This window comes from Sus scrofa, unplaced genomic scaffold, assembly GCF_000003025.6.
Source record: "Sus scrofa isolate TJ Tabasco breed Duroc unplaced genomic scaffold, Sscrofa11.1 Contig1206, whole genome shotgun sequence".
NCBI lineage: Eukaryota > Metazoa > Chordata > Mammalia > Artiodactyla > Suidae > Sus > Sus scrofa.
In genome coordinates, this window is record NW_018084833.1 from 1,773,923 (window position 1) to 1,787,948 (window position 14,026).

Below are 14,026 nucleotides of genomic sequence, written 5' to 3' on the forward strand. Positions count from 1 at the left end.
GGGTCAGGATGGCTCCGGCTGTAAAGGGCCAGGGGGACTCCTGGGACAGGCAGGGCGGCTGCGGTGTGGGCTGCGGGTCAGACCCGTGTCCGGTCTGGGGATGTGGAGTGGGCCGTGTGAGGAATGCCCTCCTCTCAGGAAATGCGTGGATGCAGGAGGGGAATCGGGAACGTGCCCCGAGGGAAACAGCCGACCCTGGCAGGCGGGCGGGCGGGCAAGCTCAGGGGCAGGGGGCCCTGGTGGAGTCGGAAGTGGGTCTGAGACGTCCAGTGCGTTCCAGGCACCTCCCTGATGTCTGCTGCGGCTTACCTTGTCCAGCCGCAGGCAGCAGAAGGGGGCCTTCACGGGCAGAAGGTGGCACAGGGTGGGGGAGCTGCCAATGTAAGGCGAGTTGGGGGGATAGCCCCTCACGTACCTGGGGGGAGGAACAGGAGCTTCAGCAGGGCATGTGCCGCCACACGGGGGCGCCAGATCCCAAGGACGGGTGTCCACTGGGGCCCCCAAGCTGCCCCCTTTGCCTGGGGAGCGGGGAGCCAGCCACTCCAGGGTGGGGCAGGAAGGAGGGCTGTGCCTCCACCACTGTCTACTCCCCAGGGGTCTGGGTGAGACGCCACACACACACACTCACACTCACAGAAATCACAGACACACACATGGAAATCACACACACATACGGAAATCACGCAGCTACATACACACACACACCAGCTTACACCGGCCTGGAAGTGGCAGAAGAACCCAAGGCTCACCTGTTGCGCCCCACCCCCCATACTCCAGCCCCAGGGCAGGCGCTGGCCTCGGCCCCTTCGCTGCTCCCCCAGCCAGGCTGGTCTCCCCGTAGGCTGCCCCCCGCTGTCCCCACAGCCCCCAGCGCACACATGAGGGTGGTCGACCTGCCACGGTTGGCCCCCAACTATCCTTGAGAGGGGCAGGTCTTCTGCTCTGTCTGCAACTGGCTAAGGGACAGGGCGTCAGAGGCCAGCCTGCCACCTGCCCATGTCTGTAGGACCCTATGGGGTGACTTCATCCCAGAGCTGGTCCCACAGTCTGCATTTAAAGCATGTTTACTCCACCCCAGAGGCAGAGGCAGAAGCTGGCAGTGGCCTCAGTGCCAGCCCAGCTGGGAGGAGCCGGTCATGCGGGCCGGCGCCCCCTGTCTGTCCTGGATGATGCCAACGGGCTGAGAGCTGAGAACACACTGGGTCTCTCCCTTGGCATAATCTCACAGGAAGACCTGGGCCCGAACCCAGAGCAGGGTGAGAGCTCGGGTGGGCCAGTGGCACCTCACGCAGGGCTCCCCTCCTGGTGACCTCTGCAGCCGGGCCCGGAGAACAGCCACCCGCCAAGGGGGCTGTGGCACTGAGGTGTGGCTGCCCAGGGTTTGAGGTGGAGGAGGGTGAGGGGTGAGGGCGCAGAGCCTGGCTCTCCTGTCCGTGCGTTGCGTCCCCAGAAGATCCCACTTGCTAAACAAGGTCTCGGGAGCAGCTGTGTGGAAGCCCCACTCAGAGGGCAGGGTGGGACCCAGGCTGGTGCCGGCCGGCCTGCCTCTTCCCGCGCCAGCACTCCCTGCCGTCCTCCCCTCGCACGGCCTGCTCTGGACACTCACTCCACCATGGACAGCCCCTCGTCCTCCGACGGCAGCATCTCGTCCTCCGACTGGTCACTCAACAGATCGCAGGGCAGCAGGGCCGAGGTGTCGGCCAGCTCCAAGACGGGCGCGATGCTGGGCCGCCGGCTGCCCGAGCCGTTCTCCGTGGGGAGTGCCAGCTTGCTGCCCGCGCAGCCCCCGCCGCTCTGGGCCGGCCGGCACTCGGCGTTCTGGAGGTCCATGGCCACGGTCCCTGGAACAGTGTGGTTGAACTTGACGGGCAGCCCCTCCCCAGGGGGGCTGGGGGTTTTGCAGCAGAGGTGGACAGAGCGACCCGGCTGCACTGGGACACCGACCCCACAGGAAGGCAGGGCCATCTCCGTGGGACAGCTGCGAACCCGAGGCCCCGAGGGTGGGGACTGGCCCGCGGGCGCGGCAGGCGCGGGGGGCTGGGACTCTGGGCGCCGGGCCTCACCCACGGAGGCGATGATGCTGTGCACGGGCAGGCGGGCCGAGCCCTCGTACAGCCCCTGCCCCGCCAGGCCCCGCCTCTTCTGCTTTTCCTCCTGCTTGAAGATGAAGGCCGAGTTCTCCTCCTTGGTGATATTGATGTAGAAGCAGGTGTCGGAGGCGGCCAGGATGTGCCGGGGCCCCGGGTTCAGCAGGATGCTCTTGTTGTCCTCCCGCTTCAGGCCGATGAGGCACACGCCGTACCTGGGAGGACCGGGCGGGGCTCGACGGGCCCGGAGCTGCCCTTCCCAGCTCCCTGGGGGCCAACGGGGGACCCCTTCCCGATCCGCCCAGAGACCCTCGAGGGCAGTCTCATGTGAGGGTGTCGAGGCTGGGAGGGCTGGCGTCCAACCCTGCTGGGTCACTCCCTGGCCGTGACCTGCCCACCCCCGCTCCCGGGGGTGGGCGGGCGGGCGGGGCGTACGTCTTGGGAGGGAGGTGGGCGGGGCGTACGTCTTGGGAGGGAGGTGGGCGGGGCGTACGTCTTGGGAGGGGTGGGGTGGGAGGGGTGGGGTGGGCGGGGCGTACTTCTTGTGGGCGTGGAAGGCGGCGTAGGTGAAGCTCTTGCCCTCATACTCCTGGAAGAACTTGCTGTCCCCCATGCGGACGTGGTAGACCTCGTTCCCCGAGCAGCGCCCGTACATGCGCTGCCACTGCTCCGGCGACTCCTGGCCTTCCCTGGGCGCGGGCAGGACGTCACCTCCACGCACCCCCCGCCTGGCCGGGCTGCAGTGCCCCCCGAGTTTGGCTTCTGGCCGTGTGGGTGGAAGCCAGCGTGACCCCGGACCCCAACCCCGCCCCATCGGGCCGAGAGTAGACTCGACGGCTGGAGAGGTTCCTTGGCCAGGTCTCTGAAGCTATAAACTCAACGGCCTGATCTTCAGGGGGTGTCAAAATGTTTGAGTCAAGCCTGGCCTCTGCGGCCTGTGGGTCTTCTCTGGTGCCTGGGGCCACGTCCTCCTCCCCTGCCCGGTCCCTTCCCTAGGGCCACCCAGGCTCCACAGGAGCGGAGGACTCCAACTGGGGCCCCCACCCCCACCCCCGCCCGGCCTTTCCCAGAGGGAAGAGGGCACCTCTCGCCTCCGGCTTGGCCTGGGAGCCCAGCCCCGGTGCGGGAAACCAAACTTCTCCCATGAACCCAGCCCCGCTGGGCCCCCTCGCCGTGCCCGAGACCTGGGGCTCTCCTGGGCTCCACCCCAGCCCTCCGCTGCACAGGGACGCCCCAGCTCCTACCCCTCGCTTGGCAAGGCAGGAGCTGCTTCCGGTGAGAGCTCCGCCCTCAGCTGGCCACCCATCCTCACTCACCCACCCTGTCATGGGTCTTGACACCTCCCTGGCCCCCAGTGCCCCTGGTCTCCCTGGCCGCGCCCTGGGAGGCACTCACTGGCCACGCGACGTGTGCACCAGCAGCGTGATGAGGGTGGATGTGGCCGGGCAGATGCAGTTCAGGGCCAGCATGGCGAACTTGCACTCCTCCTCACACACCACGTGGTCTGCGGCCGGGAGGGCCAGGGTCACCACCAAGGTCTCGCCGCCCGTCACCCCCATGGCAGGGGCCCCCTTGCCCGGCGCCCTCCCTAGGACTCCTCCCTCCTCTGCTCAGCCCACCCCTGGGAGCCTCTTCATTCTCCCGGCTCTTCTGTGCTTGTCTCCCAGCTTGACTGAGAGCACCAGGGCGGCGGCGGGGGGGGGTGTTCACCTGTCCCCAGGTGCTTAGTAGTGGCCCTGCTCACCTGTCCCCCCTCAGGTGTCTCGCACAGGTCTGCTCACATGGCCCCCAGATACCTAGTAAGTTCCTGCTTTTACCTGTCCCTCCCAGGTGTCCAGCAGAGGCCTTCTCACCTGTCCCCCAGAGCATCCCAGGTTCCCCGGCCCGGGCATGCTCATCAGACAGTGCTCCTGCCCTCACTGACCTCCAGCCCCAGATGCAGAACTTGGGGGCGTGTGAACTCTGCCTCCACGCCCCACCTCCACCCCCAGCATGCTCACCTGTGAGCACACAGGTGCCCCCTCCTGGCCAAACGTACCTGCAAACTTGACATGAAACTTGTTCTCGGGCTTGAGGATCTGGACGTAGAGGGGGCAGTTGGGGGCAAAGTCCTTCACAGCCCAGGCACGCAGGATGGTCTGGTGGTCCTGAGGCAGGGAGGTCATGGCCATGCTGATGGGCAGCAGCAGGCTGGGGGCGGGGCTCTGCCCAGGTGCCACCCCCCACCGCAGCAGGTGTGTGTAGGGGCAGCCAGGGGCACTCACCGCCGCGGTGCGGTCCACCTCATTCCGGCTGCTGAGGATAAAGCAGGCCTCCCCGTTGTCCATCCTGCAAAGCACCAGGTTTGAGCAGCACCGGGACCGTCAGGGGAAGGGGTGGGCCTGGTGGAGACCCCACCTCACTCTGACCGCCCTCGGCCTGCTGAGGACAGGCCCCCACTGACCCCGGGTGGGCCTGGAGTGCAGAAGGGAGGGTGCCTCCGATGGCAGTGATTCTGGGCTCTGCCTGCCGGCCTGTCCCCTCCTGCCTGGGCTGGGACCGGCTGCCCGAGGTCTGGGGATGACCAGTTCTGCTCCCCTCATGCCCCCCAGGGCCCCAGGATGCAGAAAGGGCATTTGAGGAACGGCCACTCAGACGCCGGGGCATCTCCCACCCCATCCTCCGCATCCTTACTTGTCCCTGCCCGGGGATTTGATTTCCGTCCCCAGTTGTGTGGGCAAGACTGTGGGGCCCAGGGCTCAGGAGTTGGGGGGGCGCCCAGCTGCCCGATCTCTTGCCTTCTTGGCCCCAAACGACACACATTTCACCGGGAAGGTTGCATCAGGCTCAGGAATAAAATCATGACCTCAGGGGTGGGGGTGTGTGTGCTCAGAATGTGCGGAGGCACATTCTGGAAAGCTGCATTCACAGCTCAGTCTTCTCACCTCAAGTCACCCTGTCACCTAGTCTTTAAAAGAAAACCCGCCCACAGCCTTGGCGGTTCCCCCCACCCCCCCCCGCCCCTTTCAGCCTCTGCTAGAATCAGATGAACATCCAGGGGGCCGGAGGAGGCCGGTGGGCTCGCCCAGGCGGCCCTGCAGAGGTCAGCGGGCCTGGCCGGCCTGGGCAGGAACGGGCACAGAGCTGGAGCTGCCCCTCCCTGGCAGGTCCATGCCGCGGTTCAGGCCCGCACCCTCCCCTACCGCCGGCACTCACTTGGCCCGCATGAGGTCCTGGTCCTTGAGTGCGGAGCCCTGGAGGTAGATGACCCGCTGGGACCACAGGGGGATCTGCAGGACCCTGCGCACCTGGATGTCCATCTCGGTGGGGCACAGGATGACCACGTAATAGTCCTGCAGAAGGGGCGGCTTCAGCTCCCTTAGCAGCTCACCCCGCCCACCTGCCTTCCCGGGTCCTCACGCCCCGCCCCCGCCCGGCCCTCACTGCGACGGCGGCGTATCTGGCGGGGAGGGGGGAGGCAAGACCCCGCAGACCCACCCCCATGTATGCAAGACCCCCTGAGCTCCAGGCCAGGCAGGGAAACCCTGGGGAGCGGGGCGGCCATGGGCGGGGCCTCACCTGCAGCCGTGGGTGGGGCCTTGGGCGGGGCCTCGCTCAGGGCTGGGGCGGGCGAGGGGCGTGGCCTCGCCTGCGGCGGGGCGGGGCCTCACCTGCAGCCTCGGGTGGGCGTAGAACTCGTTCAGAAAGTCCATGAGCAGGTCGATCTTGAGGGAGCTGACGCACAGGATCACGTGCTTCTCCGTCTGGGCCCGGTGGCGGCTGTAGTTGCCCCCCGACTTCTGTCGCTCCATCCACAGGTAGACAAGCTCCTCAAACTGCAGGTCAGAGTGGGCCATGGGTCAGATGGCCTGGGGCTCCAGTAGCTCCGACAGCACAGAGCAGGGCGGGCGGCCGGCAGTGTGTGCCCACAGGAAGGGCCAAGGCCCGAGCAGCACAAGGGAGGCGGGGCGACCCAAACACATCTGGGAAGACCCGGGGTGTTTGGGGCCCAGGTCACTCAAGGGGCCAGGTGGGGACAGAGTGGACGCTTCGGCCGGCGTGCGTGGTAGCGAGAGACTCAGCAGGTCCAGCTCGGGGCCGCAGGTGCGCAGGAGACTACTAGTGGGTGCCAAGGCGTGCACTCCGGACATCCAGGTGACGGAGCCCTCTGGGTGTCCGCCAGCACCTGACGCATTTCTAGAGAACCCTGGACACGTCCTAGGGAATTCTTGGCCACGGAATCAGGAACCCAGACTCCTGGCGTGGAAAGGACTTTCAGTGCTGTGGTTCTGAGCCCATGGCAAGGCTGCCGTCTGGGGATGGTGCCCGCCCTGGCCCAAGCTTCCTGGCTGTGTGCTTTAGGAGCTGGGAGTCCCCTTCAAGTAGGACAAGGACCGCAGTGCCTCGGTGGGCTGGTGGTGAGGGGGGCCTGGGCTCCGCGGATCTGCCTGGGGTGCTGACCCGCCAGGGCCTCCCGCTCCAGGCTGACTCAGGAGGGAGCCGGTCCCAGGGAGCCTCTCTGGCTGTTTCCATTTCAGGCACTGTGGTCATTTGTTTCTTTCACACAGTTTGAAATGCACAGCAGCAGCGGCCCCGCAGCGCCCACCTGCTCTGCACCATGTGCTGGTGGACCTGAAGTCTCCTCACTGAATTTACGGAGCACCCACTGGCCTCCGGTGATAAGATGCCTGGGCTGTGAAGCACAGGGCTGGGCCCACAGTGTGGGGGAGGCAGAGACCCCAGGGTGGCCCATGAGGCCTGTGTGGGGTTGGGGCTCTGACATCGGACACCTGGGTTCAAGCCTCACCTGTCACAGGTGGGCAGCTCGTCTGCAAGATGACAGGACGGCGCCTGCGTCCCAGGGCTGTGGGGAGGGTTAAATGGCCTGGTTGCAGAGGATGCAGGAGTGGCCCCCCAAAGCTTGTCCACCTGGAACCTTGGAATGTGACCTTATTTGGAAATAGGGTCTTTCAGGTGTGTTGTCAAGATGAGGTCAGACAGGAGCAGGGCGGGCCCTCAATCCAACGGCCGGTGTCGCCGGTGGAGAGGAGGGGGCACAGAGGTGCAGGAATAAACCAGGTGGAGAGGGAGGCAGCGCTGGGAGGGACACGGCCACAAGCCCAGGGATGCCAAGGACCGCGGGGCCACCGGAAGCTGGAGAGGCAAGAGCAGGCCTCCCCGGAGCCGCCAGAAGGACAGGCTCTGCGGACACCCGGCCTCAGACCCGGGTCTCCGGGCTGTGAGAGGGTAGCCTGCTGCTGTTTGAAGCCCCCAACCCATTTGAGGGGCACTTGGGAAGCACGGTGCTGACAGGTGACACCTCAGCCCTGAGCTGGGAGGACACTGAGAGGGACCTTTGCAGGCGGGCGTCTCCCTGTCGTCATCTCCAAGGGCGCTAACTGGTGGATCTGGTTAAGGGGAGGTGAAGGAGGAACCAGGACCCTCTTCCATCGCTGACAGGGAATCAGTCAGCGGGCGGGTGGGCAGCTGCTCCGACAGCCCGCTTAGCGGCCTCGCGGGGCCTGACCATCCGCCCGCCCTGGAGGACGGTCTGTGCCCCCGGAGCCGGGCCCTGCCGGCCTCCGTCTCCTTGGGGCTTAGGTGCCAGCCTGGCCTGGCTGATGGGACGTGAGTACCAGCTCTGAGCCACCACTGCTCTGCCCAGGAGCACAGGGGCCAGCACACCCCCGGGACGGACGCTTTACAGTCTGACGCCAGGGGCAGGAACTGGCTTGTCCAGGGGAAGCAGCTGTGCCCCACATGGTCCTGACGGCTGCTGCTGCGCCGGCAGAGGACTCCTGACGCCCAGCCTGAGGGAGACCCGGCAGCCCCTCCCGCTGCACACTCTGCCCAGGTCCTGGGGGAGCCAGCCCACGGCATCCGGAGCCCGTCTCCCCATCCCTGGCTCTCTGTCCTGAGGGCTGCGGGCCTCACGAGTTCCCAGGCCCCTGGGGGGGCCCATGAAGCACCGCCCCCACCGCCTGTGCTGGAAGCTCCACCCTGCAGCCCCACTCTGCTTTCCCACCGCCTGCCTGGCGGAGGGGCTTACCCGGGGCGGGGGGCTCACCTGCAGCGGGAGCACCACGAGGGCCACGCAGATCATGATGACCACGAGCAGCTGGGACGGCCAGATCTTGGGCGTCACGTCCCCGTAGCCCACGGTGGAGAAGGTGACGATGCAGAAGTAGAAGGACGTCAGGAGAGACAGGTTGTCGCCTGCACGCTCCAGGTGCTGGATGCCGCAGGTCCTGGACGCCAGGGAAGGGGCTGCCCTGGGGTCTCGCCATGGACACGACCCCCAGCCTGGGCCTGAGTCCCGCTCGGCCGACGGGCGCTCCTGGCCCGTGAGGCTGGCCCACACCGCTCGGCCCCTGGACCTTCCCTTCCCGCCCCGAGGCTCTTTGGAGGCCCCTGGAAAATTGGCTGCGTGGGTTGAGCGTGGCCTGGGGGTGGGGGTTGGAGGGGGTGGGTGTGGCCGCCCAGGCTGTAAGCGCCTCATGCCACCCCCGTGGCCCAGGAGGTCAGACAGGGCGCGGGGCACAGCCAGCCCCTGCCCGGCGCAGAGCGGCGCCGTCCTTCCCACACCCGCGGCCCCACGTCCCGTCCCCAGGCTGGAGGTGCTGGTGGCAGGGCTGGGGGGACGCAGCGCGCACCACGGGGCAGCACACAGCCGTGTCAAGGGCCCCCCCCCCAGGGCGGGCGGATGGAGGAGCCTCCCGGCCCCGGACGCGAGGGTGCGGCGGTGCCCAGGGCCTGGGCTGCCTGCCGCCTGGCGGGGACTCACCCCGTGAAGACCAGACACAGCAGCGTGCAGAAGAGGATGAGCACCTGGTTGAACATGGCCGACTGCGTGCGCAGGATGGCACGGTGGAAGTCGTTCTGCGGGCGGGGGCACCGTTGGCGGCAGCGCCGGGGCCGGGATGGAGCCCAGAGCCCGAGCCGCCGGCATGTCCCAGATTGGTGTGCGTGAGTGAAGGCGGAAGGGCACGGCCAGGGGTACCCTGTGCCGCCTGTGCTGGATGCGGGGAGCTGGGCACAGGCCCGGGGCCGTGACCTCAGCGGCGGCACCTCCCTCTGCGGCTGCGATGGGGCGCCAAGGGAGCCCGGGCCCAGGGGCCGCCCCGGGAGCAAGTGGCTGACGCGCTGCTGCCCGCGTATGGGCCTTGCTCAGACCTCAGCACGGGGTCTGCCTGTGGCCCGGGGTCACGTGGTCCTGGTTTGGGGGCCCAAGTTTGCGGGTGGCCCTGGGTCTCACTTGCACTTGGACCTGCTCCCTCCCCAGCTGTGCTTCCGGCTCAGGGACAGGCCGGGGTGACTCCCCGGGACCAGGACCGGGACCGGGGCCAAGGCTTGGGCTGGACGGGAAGGAGGCGGGGGCTGTCTCACGGTGACAGAGGCCACGTGTCCCCTCGTCACCCCCGCCTCGGGCACCCGGGAAGTTGGCCGGCTCGGGGGCGGCAGGCGGCCCGGGGTCCTGGGGGCCGTGCGGAGGTGGGGCTGGGGGCTTACGATCATGTTCTCCAGGGCGTGCTTGGCGAGCCAGCAGTTGAGAAAGACGGGGATGAAGAGGTTGCGCAGCGGCGCCCAGAATATCTGCGGGGGGAGCAGGGTCAGGGGCTGGGGGTTCGGGCCCCGCCCTCGCCCGCGGCTCACCCACCGTGATGATGAAGGGCAGCGTGTTGACCATTTCCAGGACGAAGGATACGCGCAGGACCTGCTCCCAGATGTTGCCCTGCGGAGCCAGCGGGGGCTTCAGAGCGGGTGGGGCAGGGAGCGAGAACGGGGCGCGGTGGGGGGGAGCCGAGGGGGGGCCGGGCCTGGGGGGCCCTCACCTTGTAGCTGAGGTAAATGAGAAGAATGGTCTCCAGGAAGCTGATGATGGCCACGACGACCTGCGGAGGGACGGCCTCTGAGCGGGGCTGGGGGAGGCGGGGCCGCCCAGAGCCTCGCCCGCCCCCCCCACGCACCTGAATGGCCCACAGAGTCATCTTCCTCTCCACCCACAGGATGGGGGCCCTGGGGGGGAGAGAGAGAGAGCGGGGTGAGGCTGGGCTGTGGCACCCCAGCGGGGCCCCCGCTGACCCCAAGCTCTGCTGGAGCGGGCGGAGCGGGACGGAGCGGGACCGGCCTTGCCCTCGGAGGGGGAGGGGACGAGAACAGGAGGGGAGGGCAGTGCCCCTCCCAGTGCCCCAGGGAAGGCCTAGGGGCCTCCCGTGAGGCCCGGGCCCAGGCTGGCTGCCCTGGGGGTGGGCTGTGGCTCGGGGGCCCTGGCTGGCCCAGGTGGCCTCCCTGTCATCTGGGCTCCTGGGGACGGGCTGCTCTGCCTGTCCTTGCGGGGGGCGGGGGGTGCGGCTGACCAGCCACCCTCTGGGTATCCTGACCTCAGTCCTCATCCATTGCCCAGCTGGGCTGCTGTGAGGACAGTGACATAGGGGAGGGCGCGTTCCTGCTTGGCCGCAGTCTCTGGACAAAGGTTGGGGTGAGACTGGCAGGGGTGGGGGCAGGTGGCTGGGCTCAAAGCTCACCCTGCTCCCCCTTCCCTGGCAGACCAGACCCCAGAGGGCCAAGCCTTGACCCCCACAAGACCCTGGGGGGGGGGGGCCGTGGCAGTAGGGAGCGGTTATTGGCAGTTATTTCCTCAGCCCCTTGGAAAGCACCTGTGCCCCCCCCACCCCAAAGGGACGAGATTCAAATGCCCAGCCTTTGGGACTGCTCAGGGGCCCTGGCTCAGGAGGCACGTTGTCTTCAGCACTGCCACCACTCCAATCGCAGACCTGGAAGGAGGGGCTTCTGGAGGGGGTGTCCCTTCTGCCCCGCCCTCTGAGCCCCCTGGGAAAGGGCAGAGTGGGAGCAGCTGAGCCGGGAGCAGTGGTTGGGGTTCTGGCCAGTTTGCTGTTGTGGCTGCAGCTGCAAAGGACCAGGACTGCCCTGCAGGGCTGGGCACAAGTAGCAGGGGAGGGGCGGGCACAGGCGTGGGAATAAGGCCAGGAGGGGGCTCTGGCTCTTGAGGACAGACAGGGAGCGGCTGGAAGGGAGAGGCCTTCACCAGGGCGCGGCCAAGCCCCGGGGGCGTGTCCTCACCTCTGGACGGGCATCCCTGCTCTGCGGTCCCTGCCCCAAGGGCACCTGCTTTCTCTGGCTAAAGAACCGTTAAACTGGAGAGGCAGCCAGCGACCCCTGCCTCTCTCCTCCTCACCCACAGCCTGAGATGCTGGGAGAGCCTTGCAGAGGGGGGCTGGGCAAGCCGGCTCGCGGGGACACCTGTAACGCCCAGATTGCTGCATCCTGCGGGGACATCCCGGCGCTGCCCGCTGCTCAGTCAGGTCTGGGATCCTGGGAAGCTCCCAGGCTGAGGCTGGGACAGTGCCAGCCCTGTCCACCCCCTACCTGGGCGTCTGAGCAGAGCCGGTGGCGGACTCACCAGTTGATCTCGGAGGATGATTCATTGAAGGTGTAGTTGTGCTTCGGACAGCCCCAGCTGCGGAGAGACAGCGCTGGCAGCCCTCCCGGCACCGCCCCGAGGGACCTGACCCTTCCCAGGGCTGCCCTGGGCTCGGGGGGTGTGGGCACGCTCCCCTCCACCCAGGGCCAAGCCCCTCCCTCTCAGACGGGCGTCTGCATTCTAATACTTGGGGGACAAGGCAGCCTGCTCCCATGGCAGGTGCTGCCGGAGGGTCTCTAATGCGGGAGGGGCAGGCTGGGTGAGAACACAGGAGGTGACCCCGGGATGGAGCTGGCGGTTCTGCCTGGGCTGCCAGGGAAGGGCTGTGTGTGGCCCGAGATGGACCGCGGAGGACCCAGAACCCCCCGAGGCTAGAGCTGCCGCAAACAAGGCTGGACAGTGTGGGTGAGTCACAGAGACTCCACGGTGCTGACGCCAAGAGGCATGTCCCTGTCACTCCTGGGGACAGGGCTCCCCAAGCCACCTGGACGTCCACCACTGGGAATGTGGCAGGGGCCTGGCACACGTGCCAGTTCTGCCCTAGATTATAATCAAGGCCAGGGTCACGGGCCAACGGGACCTCATCCTCACAGGGCCCCGTGGTGACAGGCAGGTCCCCCCACCCCTTTCTCAACTGACACTTCCTCCTGAGCCTTATTGGGCTGTTGTTGCAAACTCCGTGCCCATAAACATGGCTGGTCACCCTCCCATCCACCACCACCCACCCACCACCCACACACCCTCTCACCCCACCCATCCTTCTATCCACTCGTTTGGCCACCCTCCCTCCCACCCATCACCCTCTACCCACAGCCATCCATCCATCCATCCGCTCATCCATCCTCCGTCCATCCGGCTGCATCCAGCCCCCTACCCATCCATTCTACCCTGCACCTCCCAGCCCCTCATCCACCCGTTCGCTCCCCCCGCCCCGTGCCAGTCCCTGTGTAATGAACACAAAGACCTGGTCCCCGAGTGAGGTAAAGCCTTGGGAATGGAAGAGGTGGGATCCGCCGAGGACAGTGGTTTGAGAGTCAGGTAAAGCCCAGTTTCCTGCTCAAAGCACCGCGGTGGGATCTGCCCTTCCACACGTAGGATGAAGACAGGAAGTCTGTTCTCAGGAGCAGGTGAGTCTGGTCTGGGAAACCCGCCCTGCCGCGTGTGGGTGGGTGGGGGGCTAAATGCCCCTGGTACAGCAAACTCTCACCCCGTGGCCTTCCTGGCTCAGTCTACAGGGGCCCAGCAGCCAGGCCTTGGCCTCCAGGGAAGAGGGGAGGGGTCTGCCCTGAGGAGCCGGGCAGACAGGCGACCTGGTTACCCAGAGGACAGGGGTGAGCAGGCCACACAGCCTGACCGCAGGGCCCTCTGCCTCTGTGCGCCCATCCTAGTGGGAGCGGTGCCAAGGGCAGCCAGACATTTGAGGAAGTCCCCTGGGCGGACCTCGGGGGAGCAGAGCCAGAGCAGAGAGGAAACTGAGCAAGGAGAGGGTTTCAGACACACTGCAGACATGCCCAAGGCAGCGGGGCCCACAGCGGGGGCGGAGCTCTCGGAGGCTGGAAAACCTGGGAGCAGAAGCGACATCTCCACTAGAGAACTGGGCCGCCTCAAGGAGACCAAGGAGAGCAAGAGGGAATCAGAGGACTGTCTCAGAAGCTTCCAGAACCCCACATCCGGGAGCGAGGCCAGAACCTTCCAGAGCCCCACGTCTGGGTGTGAGGGATCCAGAGAGGCTCTCAAAGCAGATGGGTGGGCGGGCTTAAAGACCCGATTCTGATTCTGGCCCTGTGTGGACCTAGCCCGCGTCCACAGGGACCCAGGCGATGATGGGAAGGGGCCACGCGAGGCCCCACAGACACTTGCCAGACGCGGGCGCAGAGGGGTCCCAGCAGCATCCAGGGAAGAAAACGGCTTCCCGCCAGCCTCACGAGTGGGAACGCAGGGCCGCCTCCAGTGCCAACTCGGCGGAAGCCGCTGCAGCCAAAGCGCAGGCGGACCCCCCGTTCCCCTCCACTGCGGCCCGCGAGCCACCCCAGACTGAGGGTGTGGGCAGCTGTCCCCATGCTTAGCCAGGAAGTCACATGTTCCTTGTAAATGATGGAGAGGCCATGGGGCCCGAGGGGGCAGGTGCGGCGAGGGGAGGCCTGCGGGGCTCACGTTCCCCACCCCATGCCTGGCACCCCGCCTGCCCAGCGGGAGCTGAGGGAGTCGGAGCCCCTCGCTGAGACCCCGTGCACCACCGGGTGTTGGGGGGGCATCCCAGACCCTCAAGGAGAAACGTATCCAGGTCTGGACACGGCTGCAGACAAGGACACCCGCCCCCTGTGCTGAGCTGGCCGGTCTGCAGGGGCCTCAGGGCAGAGTCCTGGCCACGGATCTGTGGGAACAGATGCTGGGTGGGGTCCCGCGGGGGAGGGGAGGACTCCCCAAGGCCCCGGGCACGGGGTGCCCCAGGGACGGGGTTGGGTGCCGGGCGTGGACCCCTGTGCAGACCCATCGGCCTCTGTGACGCGGAGGAGCC

General features: G+C 67.3%; 1 protein-coding gene across 6 annotated transcripts in view; it reads right to left on the minus strand.

Moving 5' to 3' along the window:
- Positions 1–14,026, minus strand: part of KCNT1 (potassium sodium-activated channel subfamily T member 1) — a 61,754-nt gene that overhangs the window by 13,502 nt on the left and 34,226 nt on the right. For all 6 annotated transcript variants that reach the window (XM_003353710.4, XM_021081067.1, XM_005660554.3 and 3 more), the window contains 16 exons: positions 11,488–11,544; positions 10,034–10,082; positions 9,899–9,958; positions 9,724–9,798; positions 9,576–9,659; positions 8,851–8,945; positions 8,134–8,314; positions 5,738–5,902; positions 5,283–5,419; positions 4,352–4,415; positions 4,126–4,234; positions 3,483–3,591; positions 2,627–2,776; positions 2,064–2,302; positions 1,607–1,841; positions 310–415 (listed from right to left, as the gene is read on the minus strand). In XM_003353710.4, the coding sequence (XP_003353758.2) occupies positions 310–415; positions 1,607–1,841; positions 2,064–2,302; positions 2,627–2,776; positions 3,483–3,591; positions 4,126–4,234; positions 4,352–4,415; positions 5,283–5,419; positions 5,738–5,902; positions 8,134–8,314; positions 8,851–8,945; positions 9,576–9,659; positions 9,724–9,798; positions 9,899–9,958; positions 10,034–10,082; positions 11,488–11,544 (1,915 nt within the window). The remainder of the gene's footprint in view (positions 1–309; positions 416–1,606; positions 1,842–2,063; positions 2,303–2,626; positions 2,777–3,482; positions 3,592–4,125; positions 4,235–4,351; positions 4,416–5,282; positions 5,420–5,737; positions 5,903–8,133; positions 8,315–8,850; positions 8,946–9,575; positions 9,660–9,723; positions 9,799–9,898; positions 9,959–10,033; positions 10,083–11,487; positions 11,545–14,026) is intronic.